Raw genomic sequence first — 10,436 nt, forward strand, 5'->3', positions numbered from 1 at the left:
AATCCACGTTCGTCTGTATAACTACAGCTGGATATTTTTAACGTTTTTAATACAAACAATTTGGATTCCGTTATAGATATTCAACTAAGCTTGCCTGGGTACTTAGACCCAGACTGCTCCGTCATAATGAGATTTTATACTGAAAAAAGTTTGTTAGTTATGTAGGGTTTCATAGCGCAAAATGCAACTGAGGCTATGATGCGTTTGTCCCTGCCAGTGTTAAAAATTCCTGTTTCAGATCACTTTCTTGCCATTATTTCTACAATATTTGCACTTTGACCTTGACTGCGCTATTTAAAATTTTCAGTCCTAGATGCTTGCGACTGCAATAACAGATTTTATTATTATTATTATTACCTGACCAAGGCGGCGGCCAGACCTGTAACGCAGAAAGGGTGCTTAGAATCTCTGGGTCCGGACAGGCCGCCAATGGAAACTGACCCTGTAAACTTTAAGGCCCGTATTCAGAAACAGAACTTAAGTAGGGCGTCAATAAGTGCGGGAAAAGTAGAAGTGTTAGGAAAGTTTTAGGCGAGTACTTCAAAAACGACACTTAAGTATCATTTTCGAAAGTTAAACTTTTCGAGTCAAGTATGTCGTCTGGTGTCGAGGATACGTAAATAATTTACGTGTACGATCGGTTCAATCGTAAAAAAAGGACAATAATAACTTTTTGCAGCAGCCTAATGCGGATATAAATGCTGCAGTGCTTGCTCACGCATTCGTCTGAGTAAAATACAAAGAACGGTTTGGTTTTAGCGCTTTACTCAAACTCGTCTGGCCACAAGTTCACGTTGGTTCTCGCAGCCACTGCGGTTCTGTGTGTCGCCGTTCCGACTGTTTTTTGGTTTTGCTGCTGAAAGCGTGCGGTGTTTTTGCGCAGAGTGTGCGTGTGCGTTGCGTGTTTTCAACCTGCGCGGACGATGGAAAAAAGGAAAACAAGCTTTTCCGAAGAAGAACGCGCCGTGCTCCTGGAGCTTGTTTCGCGCCATCGCAGCGTGGTCGAGAACAAGAAAACGGACACTGTATCCGTCAGTCGAAAACGGGAGTCGTGGAAAAAAATCGAGGACGAGTTAAACTGCCACCATAACGTGACGCCGCGGACGTGGGGCCAACTTAAAAAGTGTTGGGAAAACCTCAAAGACAAGTGGCGCGGGTGTAACGCACAAGACATGCGCGAGCAGTCTTCTACAGGTAAGCATTGCGTCCTGTGCAATTACGACGTTATTGACGCAGATCCTCTTTCTGAACATTGCATAGCGTTCAGCGACCTAAGTCGCTGGATTAATTCGCCCAAATAAGTACATTTGGCGCCCGCGAAGGCCCCAATGTTTCTTTTGTTTTGTTTTTACCACTTGCGCTACGCACTAGCAGCGTCAAATGAAACGAACAGCGGAGCCCGTGGCCCAAGCATAAGTAAAGATATAGTGTGCGCCGTCCAGTCATCCCCAGTGACAGGCGCGCACACCCGGTTTGGCCAAACGCGATCGACTCCCTCACGCCGGCCACCGTCGCGGCTCCCAGCAATACCACGCTGCGCAAGTTTTCCGATCAAAAGAATGAATGTGGCGTACAAGCGGCAAACTACACGAGCGAATGTATCTCTAATGGTGACGGTGCAAAGTGCATCAGGTGCACCACTGTTAGAGTTTCATTTGACGCCGATAGCACTTATGCTTTCGGCGAACTTTGCGGCAATACTCGCCGTAAACTGCAATATTTTAGCTTCTGTTTTCTTTTAGTTTTATTTTCTCCCTTTCAAACAGAACAGAAGCGAAAATATCTCACGATCGCGTAGCGCCCAAACCTGGATGTGCGCGACTGTCGATGGTGATGACTGGACGGCGCACACTATATATGCTTGCGCCACACGCTACACTGTCCAAGTTTCATTTGACGCTGATAGTACAGATATGATTCAGTGCCGAAATTACGGCATTGGTTTGGCTGAGTGCTGAAATAAATTGCATGTAGTACAGAATGTAGTGTATGCCTATTACATTGTATACCTTTATTTGCACCCTCGTTAAACTTATGTCGTATTTTGTGATCGTGCACAAACAACTTGCTGCGCTCTAGAAAGAAGTTATATTGGGTGCTGCAATCGTATATTAGCACTTTCTAAAACGAGTGGATTTTCCCAACTACGGCTTCAATTTCCGCGCTCTTGCTGTGTTTTTCCCTCCTTCTTTATTTAGAAAATGTATGGCATGATATGTCAAATGGGTACCATGTAGTAATTGCATTGAAAAGTTTTCTCACATTTCGCAGCATTGATAGACAAACTACGCTTCTCAAAGAGCGGTTTGTCCCTCGGAATTTACCACTGCTTGGCCACCGAAAAAACAATATTAAGCTGGAGCAGCACAAAACCAGGGACATTCCCCTGCGGCGGAATATGCCAGTGCTCTGGGAACAGCTACCACATAAGTCATGTGTGTCTCCGAATAAGCTATGGTATGGTGTACCTTGACATTTCTTAAAGGTGCATATCTTGAACACCTGGCTGTGTTACACACAGTCAGCATAAAAAGCTTCAATTTATGTTGTCCTATGGCTGTGTAATCATTTCATGTGCTCTTGTGATATGGTAAACCTTGTCGTCGCACAAACTGCTTCCTTGCATTTCCAGGTGGCGGTACACCCTCACCTAGCCAAGCGACCGACGAGCTATATACAGCAAGTCGGAGCTATAGCGTCACATATGGCAGTTCGACTGTCAAATCCATTCGACAGCGACCGCAGCGGACATCACGCTGTGCCAGGCGAATCGCAGTCATGCCAATTCCAGTGCACACCTGCTGTCGCACTACTGTCGCAGACGCAGAACGAGTCTCTAGGTGAGGCAAATGGTATGGTTTCTTTTTTTTTTCCTTTTGCTGCCCACATTTCATGTCATTTACGCTAAACTGTTCTTTTACAACAAAAATTGCTGAAATTTCTTGAAGGGCACAGCGAATCATGAGTACTACATAAATCATTATTGCACTTTCATGCCTTATGTAACCAGGTTTTGTGCGCTTATGTATTGTCACGTAGTAGTGACGGTGAAGAAAACAGTCGTGAAAGTGTGAAGGACGAAACTGATTCTTTAGTGGGCGAACCTGTGCCCACAAAAGCAAGTTATACTCGAAGCACAACGATACGGCGAACACAGTCGGCGATCGTCGAAATCTGATCAGCGGGTCAAGCGCGTCCGCTTTTATACACGAGTCACCCAACGTTTCAGAGTAATCGCTGGTGCTGGTGTGTTACTACACAATTCGATTCGCGCATACATGCACTAATAAATTGCCTCGAGCTGTTTACGTGGTGTCCTCAGTAGGTCATGCAAGCACCAGTTGTCAGTGTGACCAACCTGGAGATGAGGTAAAGCTAATCGAGAAGGAAACGAAAGGCGCTGAAACCCAGCTCGAAAAGCGACTATAGTTGCGCTGTATAGCGTGTATTACATATTCTCCCACTTACATTGGCGACCTCGTGCACTGTACAACCGTAGACCCCGTGTATAGGCATCAAGGTGTTCAGAACATTGCAGAACGCTTAGTGTAGCAATGCAGGAGCCATCTTGCTTTGTGGTCACTTTCAACTCTTACTGCACGTAGTCAAGACGCCGCTGATGAGCCCGACTACTGGTCATGGGATGATGCTGGAAGGCCACCAGCAGAACCTGAAACGAATGCTGCCCCATTACCGACCACCACAGAAAGCCGAGAGCTCGTTCATGGTACAACAAGCCAGGAAGCTGCTGTGACAGAGCCAGGTGCTACCGCAACTTCAAGCGGTCCTGTGCCAGCTGTAACAAGACGCCCCGCGACAAGCAGCAGCCAGAGACAGACGGCGGTCTCCCTTGAACTGGCTGCCCGCCTCAGTGCCATCAAGGATGACCGTGAAGAAAAAAAAGGAACATTTATTGAAAATGAAATTCATGCGCCTCGAGCACAAATACAAATCTTTGCACAGGCAAGCTGAACATGAGCAAACTATGCAGCTTCTTCGGCTTAAAGAAGCCAACCAAAAAACAAAAGCGGAAATTTTAAAGCTTCAGCTAGAAGCTTTGAAGAAACAGTAAACGTCTTTGTTGTTTCTGTGATTTTGTCTCATTCCATTTACGTAAAATACTGTGCGACTATGCGGTCTCTGATCCTGAAACCACTTGCTGTGTCTGGCAACGGAGACATGCCTGGTGGCGTTGGTTGAAAGGAGGGAGTGGGAGCTTGCGAAGCGGCGTTGTGTATTGCCTGGCTTTGTGCAGGAGGTGGGACAGGGTCTCTCAGCAGGTGGCCGAGGTTGTGTAGTGCAGCACAAGCTGTGATGACGATAGGAACTGATCTTGTTTTTATCTGAAGAGTCATTTTAAGGCAAGGAAACCTTCGCTTCCATACTCCAAACGACCTCTCAACACTGCAGTGAGTCCTTGAGTAGCACTTGTACCTAAACAAAGCAGTTTTTCAATTAAGTCATTATTTTCGAACATAATTGTTACATGGCCGGATTTTATGGTAGTGTTGTAACTTCAAATCACCTGTGCTGAGGGCTGCTTTGTATCTCTCGAAAAAGGGTCATGAGATAGGACGTGCAGGGGTACCCCTTGTCACCAAGTAGGATGCCAGGCACATTCCCTTCTTCGTACTGCACTCTGGCTCGACTATTATCGAAAATTCGGCTGTCATGTGCTGAGCCGGGCCAGCTGGCAACCAAATCAAAAAATTGAAGCCGAGGCCCTGTGATTGCCTGCAAAACAAGCCACATTTTTAGCTGTGCTTAAAAACGGCTAATAATACAACGTCACACACATCCCCAGAATATTTCATTCCAAGTGCACTCAAAAGGTAAGGCATGAAATGTATAAACGCCTCCTTGATATTGGAGTTAGCTAATTGCAAAATGTGTGGTCATTTCGTATATGCGAAATCGGTAGCGCTGCTTACTGCACCATAATCTTTAGCCCCGACAGTTTCTCTCGCAGCTCCGTACATTGTATGACAGCGTAATAAACATACCTGGACATTGATGGAGAAGTACCCCTTTCGACAGCGAAAAACCTCCGCTTCATCTCCTCCGGGACTTCTGATGGGTACATGAGTGCAGTCAATGCACCCGCTCACACCAGGAAACCGTGCGATGGTGTAGAACTCCTCCATTAGGGATGCCAAATCATTAGCATTTGGCAACTTCACGAGCTGCGGGAACAAAGTCTCGGTGATCGTTCTTGACATTCGGGCAATTATTCGAGACACAGTTGCTTGCGAAACATTAACGAGGTCCCCGGTGACAACCTGAAATGTTCCGGCGCCGTAGAGTCGCAGCGCGATTAGAAGCTGGAGCAGCGGCGGCACGGGGTGACCGCGTTCATTGTCTTTTGGGACCAGTGGCAGCATTTCCAACAGCCGTAGCACCGCTTGCTTAGAAAAGCGGTACCGCCACGAGAATTCCGCGTCGTTGTATACTTCCATGGGATTCTGTCGATCCTTAAGCCGTGGCCGTAATGGCGACACGAATCGGTATGCCTCATCCTCCGTAATATTGCGCACACATCCGGCGAAATCGGCAAAGTCGGCGAGGCTGCCGTAGCAGGCGGCCATCTTGCTTGCTAGGCGAGAGTAGCGAAAGTCGCACTTAAGGTTGCCAATGAGCGTACTTTACTTTCCGGCACTCAAGTGTCGATTAGAGTCTACTTTAAGTACAAGATTTGTTTATGAAACGCGTTAAGCATCGACCGGCTACTTAAGTCATAAGTTAAGGGTAAGTTCCGTTTGTGAATACAGGCCCTAATCCATAAGCATATATATTTAAATTATTTAAGTGTTGTTTTCTTGTCATGTTTACCTGATAAACCTGCGACGCCTTTTTCTTTTTTTCTTTTTTTTTAGTTTCAGTACGTTTAGCTTGTAATAAGATTACAGAAGGCATTGCCCTGACTGCCAGGTTTCTGCCATACAAGCTCACGGAAGGCTTCAGCAAACCGAGCAAGGATATCTGTACAAATTGCTTATTTGTAATAAAGATTATTATTTTTTTTTCATTGCTGCACGTGTTCCCATTTTGTTTTTGTTAGCCGACGTGCCGGCCCAAGTCACGCAAGCCACTTCCTTGGCTTTGACACGCCTGGCTTCTGGAGCGCGATCTTGTACGCGTTCCAAAATAGAACGGACCGCCTCCGTTCTAAACGTCACGAAATAGGCGGTTCGCAGTGTTCGCGAGAACGAGAGGAAGCAAACAGCCAGTGAGCGAAGTGGAAGCCTGCGTCACGCTTTTGACGTCTGCTTGGGGACCGTATAATATATTGAGAAGCGTTTGCAACATGTTGAGAAATATTTTGCTATTATGAGTGAGTAGCAAAATGTGTTGGTGTTGCTTTTCAAAGATTCAATTTGGAATGCAAAACGACTGAAACAAAATATTGCGGTTAATGTCTTCAAATGGCGCTAGGTGGTGTCGCAGTTTTGCGAAACGTTTAGTGATGGCGCTAGCTACCACCCCGTTTCAAGCACACGGCGCGAATTTTGAAGCGGTTGGTTCAGTCGTTCAGTTGAAGCCATGGCGCTTAACGTAGAAGCACCGGCGAAGGGGCCGCGCGTGTCGGAGGCTCAGAAGGAGACGGCGGTCGCCTTCATGCAAGAGCATCCCCAGCTGGCTATAAGATCCAGCGAGCTGGGGCCGCGCTTCACTGCTGGCGACCGCCGACGGCTGTGGCAGTAGCTAGCCGACCAGCTCAACACGCAAGGCCCCGTCGTGAAAACCACCGAGCAGTGGCAAGAGTGGTGGCGGAAGCAAGTGTTCGAGGCCCGCCGCAACGCTGCCGCACTTGCCCAAGAACAAAGGTGAGTGACCGTCCAATGGCCTGGGCGATTTGTCCTTCGACATTGGCGTGTATTTTCAGAAGCACAGGAGGGGGGCGGCTGCATGGCTTCCATGGCAGAGTACTGCAGCTCACCGGGACGGTCCGCCTCCACGGCGTGACCGACCTCCCCTACCAAGAGGTAAGCACACTGCCGCCGTAATATCATGGGTTCCTGAATGGTGCCGGTTTAGAGTTTGCCATTATCTGTAAGTGCTACCTTTAGCCAACGCCTCCTTTATTATACTATGCCTGTCAGTTCCGGCGCCACGCAATGGGACCGCCGCGGACGCCTCGGTTCACGTGCCGCTCGCATCGCGGCGCTGCTAGCTGCCACTATGCCGCCGCTCAGAACGTTGCTGAAACATACGCGCCGCGCCCGACTTGCGCAGCTCACGTTGGTTGTCGAGTTACATATTGCACTACAATTTATTTAGTTCGTCCAGTATGTTAACGAAATGCTGCTCCGGTGCTCATAACCTAAATATTTATTGTGATACAAGCGATACGGTTGCGTGACATAGCCGCCGCGTTAGTAGCTAGCAGTTTCGTGTGTTCGTTCAGGTATTCCGATGTAGACTAGCTACTAGCCAAACGCATCGATTGTCACTCACTGAGCTCGGCAAAAACGTAAAGCGTAATAGCCAGAAACTGTACTTGTCCTCGATTTTGTGATTTGCCCTGCTTTTTCAAAAATTTTCGTTCCCAAGCCCCGAATTTTCTCACAAGTCAACCACATGGGACATTTAACAATCGAACATTTATTTGCAGTAGTTATCTAAACATGTCAAGAATGCTACAGTTCACATGGCATATGCTACAGTTTTAGCAGCTTCCGTGACAATGGCTTCTTTGCATATAATTTGGCAACTGAATTCTTATCTGTAATATTAAACGCATGGTTAGACAGCAGTGGTTTGATGAACTTGCGGCACAAGAGTTCAAGGAACATCTTCCTGTGGCCAGGCTCTTCGTTCTTGCACATCAAGACGGGGACGTCCACAAGCACATCAACAGCATGTTCTACACTGGTTTCGAGCGGTTTGGAAATGAACTTCCTGTGAAACAACATTATGTCAACAAACCGCTTGAGACCTATCAAGACGGACACCAACTCTTTGGTTGGATACTTCAGTCCACCACGGTCTTGGTACGCAATGAGCCCATCAACAGGGGCATTGGCCTTTGGTTTTTCGACAAGTTGAATACAACTCTCGCAGCTCAGCCTTTCTGACAAGGCTCTGGCTAGATATCCACCAATCAGGGCAATACTAGCCACTTCGGGGTTGGGGAGCCATGGTGTAGTGCACAGGTCCCGCAATCTATTCTTTGCTGCTGATGGGAAAAAAACCTTGCTTGTACAGCTGCGTTTCTGAGTGTCTCCATTAGAAACTGCTGCATCAGTACGGAATGAGGTTGAGCTGTTCACATTGCTTCGAACTGATGCAGATACAATACCAGTCTTTAACATCTTCTCAAGTCCGCAGAGTACAGTCTTCACATCCATGGCATCATTGCAACCTGCTGTCCTTCGAAGGAAACCGAACAGTGCCTCAATCGGATCACTTGAGAACTTTCGAGTCAAAACAAATATGAACTTCTTTTCCTTCAGAAGAAAACGAATGCATGCTACATTCGATGTTGTCGTCAGGACCAGTGCTCGGTATGTCTCACTGGTAAAGAAATTGTCAGGGTGGCTCTCCTGTCTCAGCCTTTCGATATAGTTAAGGAAATCAGTCTCTAGCCACTGCAACCTCATGTCGTCAACATCACTGAAATGCCGGCTGTCAGGGTCATTCCTGTGGACGTGCTGCTCTGTGTTGCTGACATCCATCAGCGCAAACCACTTGTGCATCAGCGACATAAATTCAACAGTTGGGCCCACTGACCTGAACTCCAAGTCACAGGTGTGACCAGCCTGGTCCTTCAAATACTGGAGGGCAGCAGTAACTGGCGGAGAGAAGATTTGCACTGCGTGTCTCACACTCATCTTCTCAATATTTGTTGGATATAGGTGTTTCCGTGTTAAATATCGTATTGGCTTCACAGTTGAGCCTCGCTGCATTCTGTACAGTTCTTTCAAAGGAGCTGACGAAATTTGTTTTTTACCACCTATGTCCTTTGCAAGAAATTGTGATCTGACATTCTTAATTATGTGAGATTGGTCAAAAGCAAGATAAAGGAGTCTTGAAGGATCCGCTGGATGTGGAGCAGAAATTTGAGCCGTTCCCTTGCTTAATATGTCCATGGCAGCGACGTTTGTCTTGTGGTTATCAGTGACAAGACGAACTATTTCAAAACCGAGTTCCTCTGTCTTCTGGACAACGTGACAAATGGTCTGCGCGAGCTCTGCTCCTGTGCAGGCTTTAGTAAAAAAGTACCCGACAGGGATCTTAAAGCTTGTCGACAGGCCACAAAGCAAGAAACAAAGCAATGAATTTGCTAACTGGTCGCTGTCACTTGGTATCAGATGCTCCAGATCAATGCTCATATTGACGTCACCAACAAAAGCATCTCTTTGTTTATTATATTCAAGCTTTTGCTTGATGTGCATTTCGTCTACTACCAAACTGCACACTTTTGACTGCGATTTTGTAAGACCCTGAAGCTCTGTTTTGAGCCTGCAGCGAACCAGAGGGCTGAAGCCAATTTCCCCAGTTGCCGATCCAATATACTTTTGCAAAGTATTTCTACATGGTAAACTCAGAAGATGTTCAGTCCGCACGTACTCATAGGCCTTGATCGAGAGATTCCTCAGGATCACGCAGTACCTCACGGTAGTTTCAGACCACGTTGGTCTCTTCCTACCGTAATTGATGACTTGGTCCACAATGAATACAGCCTTTGCCTTGTTTTGGTGCGCATCGGCTACAACGTCCACAAAGGCACGCACATTGCAGTCGTCCTTCAGCTTGCAAAGTTCTTCTTTGTAACTTTCAACTGTTTGTTGCAACCTGGCGATCTGTAACCGAAGGGCTTTCTCTTTGGCTCGCTGTTTTCGGCGATCTACGAAACTGCTTGAACTTGCGGTCCTTTCCGTCCGAGTTGAAAATGTTCGCTTCGCAAACGCCACTGTTCTGCAAGTTAACGCTTCGGTACGCACCGCCGTCGCTACAGTGCATACTGTATCTCTCAAAGAAAGAGATGCGTTCGAGCATGCTGGCCTGTTAGTTGGCGCTAAGGCTGGTCGCGCAACTACTGACGTCGCGACGCCAGGGCAGCCATGTTCTTCATTCTCGTTGAAGGTAGTAGCAGTTACTGCTTTCCGTTTTTTGCTAGTCTTCTCCTGGCCACAGTCGAGCTGCACAGTGCGCTTTCGACTACTTGCATCACTACGTACCTTGGCAGGTGCAGGCTTCATGTACGAGGGGTAGCACGTGAACACGCTGGGCACCGCTCCCTTGTTTAATTGTCGGATTTTAGTATTCTCCCGAAAGTCCGAGGCAGCGAAGTGCTTACTGCAAACGACGGAGTAATTAGATGTTGTATTCGGCTCCCAGTTCTTTCGTGAGATCACCTTTAGCCATCGTAGGCGCAACTCGAGGTCGGCAGGAATCTCGTGGAATGATACTCCGTCGTCCTTCTTTCTTGCACT

At 47.3% G+C, this 10,436-nt stretch overlaps 1 protein-coding gene across 1 annotated transcript; it reads right to left on the minus strand.

Annotated features, from left to right (window-relative positions):
• Nucleotides 1-3,540: 3,540 nt before the first annotated feature.
• LOC126547454 (putative nuclease HARBI1) lies at nt 3,541-7,019 on the minus strand. Its single transcript, XM_072285922.1, has 3 exons — nt 5,004-7,019; nt 4,526-4,734; nt 3,541-4,434 (listed from the first exon to the last, which is right to left on the minus strand). The coding sequence occupies exons 1-3, from the start codon at nt 5,583-5,585 to the stop codon at nt 4,110-4,112; spliced, it is 1,116 nt and encodes a 371-aa protein (XP_072142023.1). The 5' UTR covers nt 5,586-7,019; the 3' UTR covers nt 3,541-4,109.
• Between the last annotated feature and the right edge of the window lie 3,417 nt (nt 7,020-10,436).

The sequence above is a fragment of the Dermacentor andersoni genome, chromosome 1 (genome assembly GCF_023375885.2).
Source record: "Dermacentor andersoni chromosome 1, qqDerAnde1_hic_scaffold, whole genome shotgun sequence".
Classification (NCBI taxonomy): Eukaryota; Metazoa; Arthropoda; class Arachnida; order Ixodida; family Ixodidae; genus Dermacentor; species Dermacentor andersoni.

Excerpts from the sequence above, each read along its gene's own strand:
- LOC126547454 (XM_072285922.1), bottom strand. The coding sequence starts at position 5,585 with ATGGCCGCCTGCTACGGCAGCCTCGCCGACTTTGCCGATTTCGCCGGA. Across the intron at positions 4,735-5,003 it reads ACTTCTCCATCAATGTCCAG|GCAATCACAGGGCCTCGGCT; the intron begins GTATGTTTATTA and ends CTTGTTTTGCAG. Across the intron at positions 4,435-4,525 it reads CAAAGCAGCCCTCAGCACAG|GTACAAGTGCTACTCAAGGA; the intron begins GTGATTTGAAGT and ends TGCTTTGTTTAG.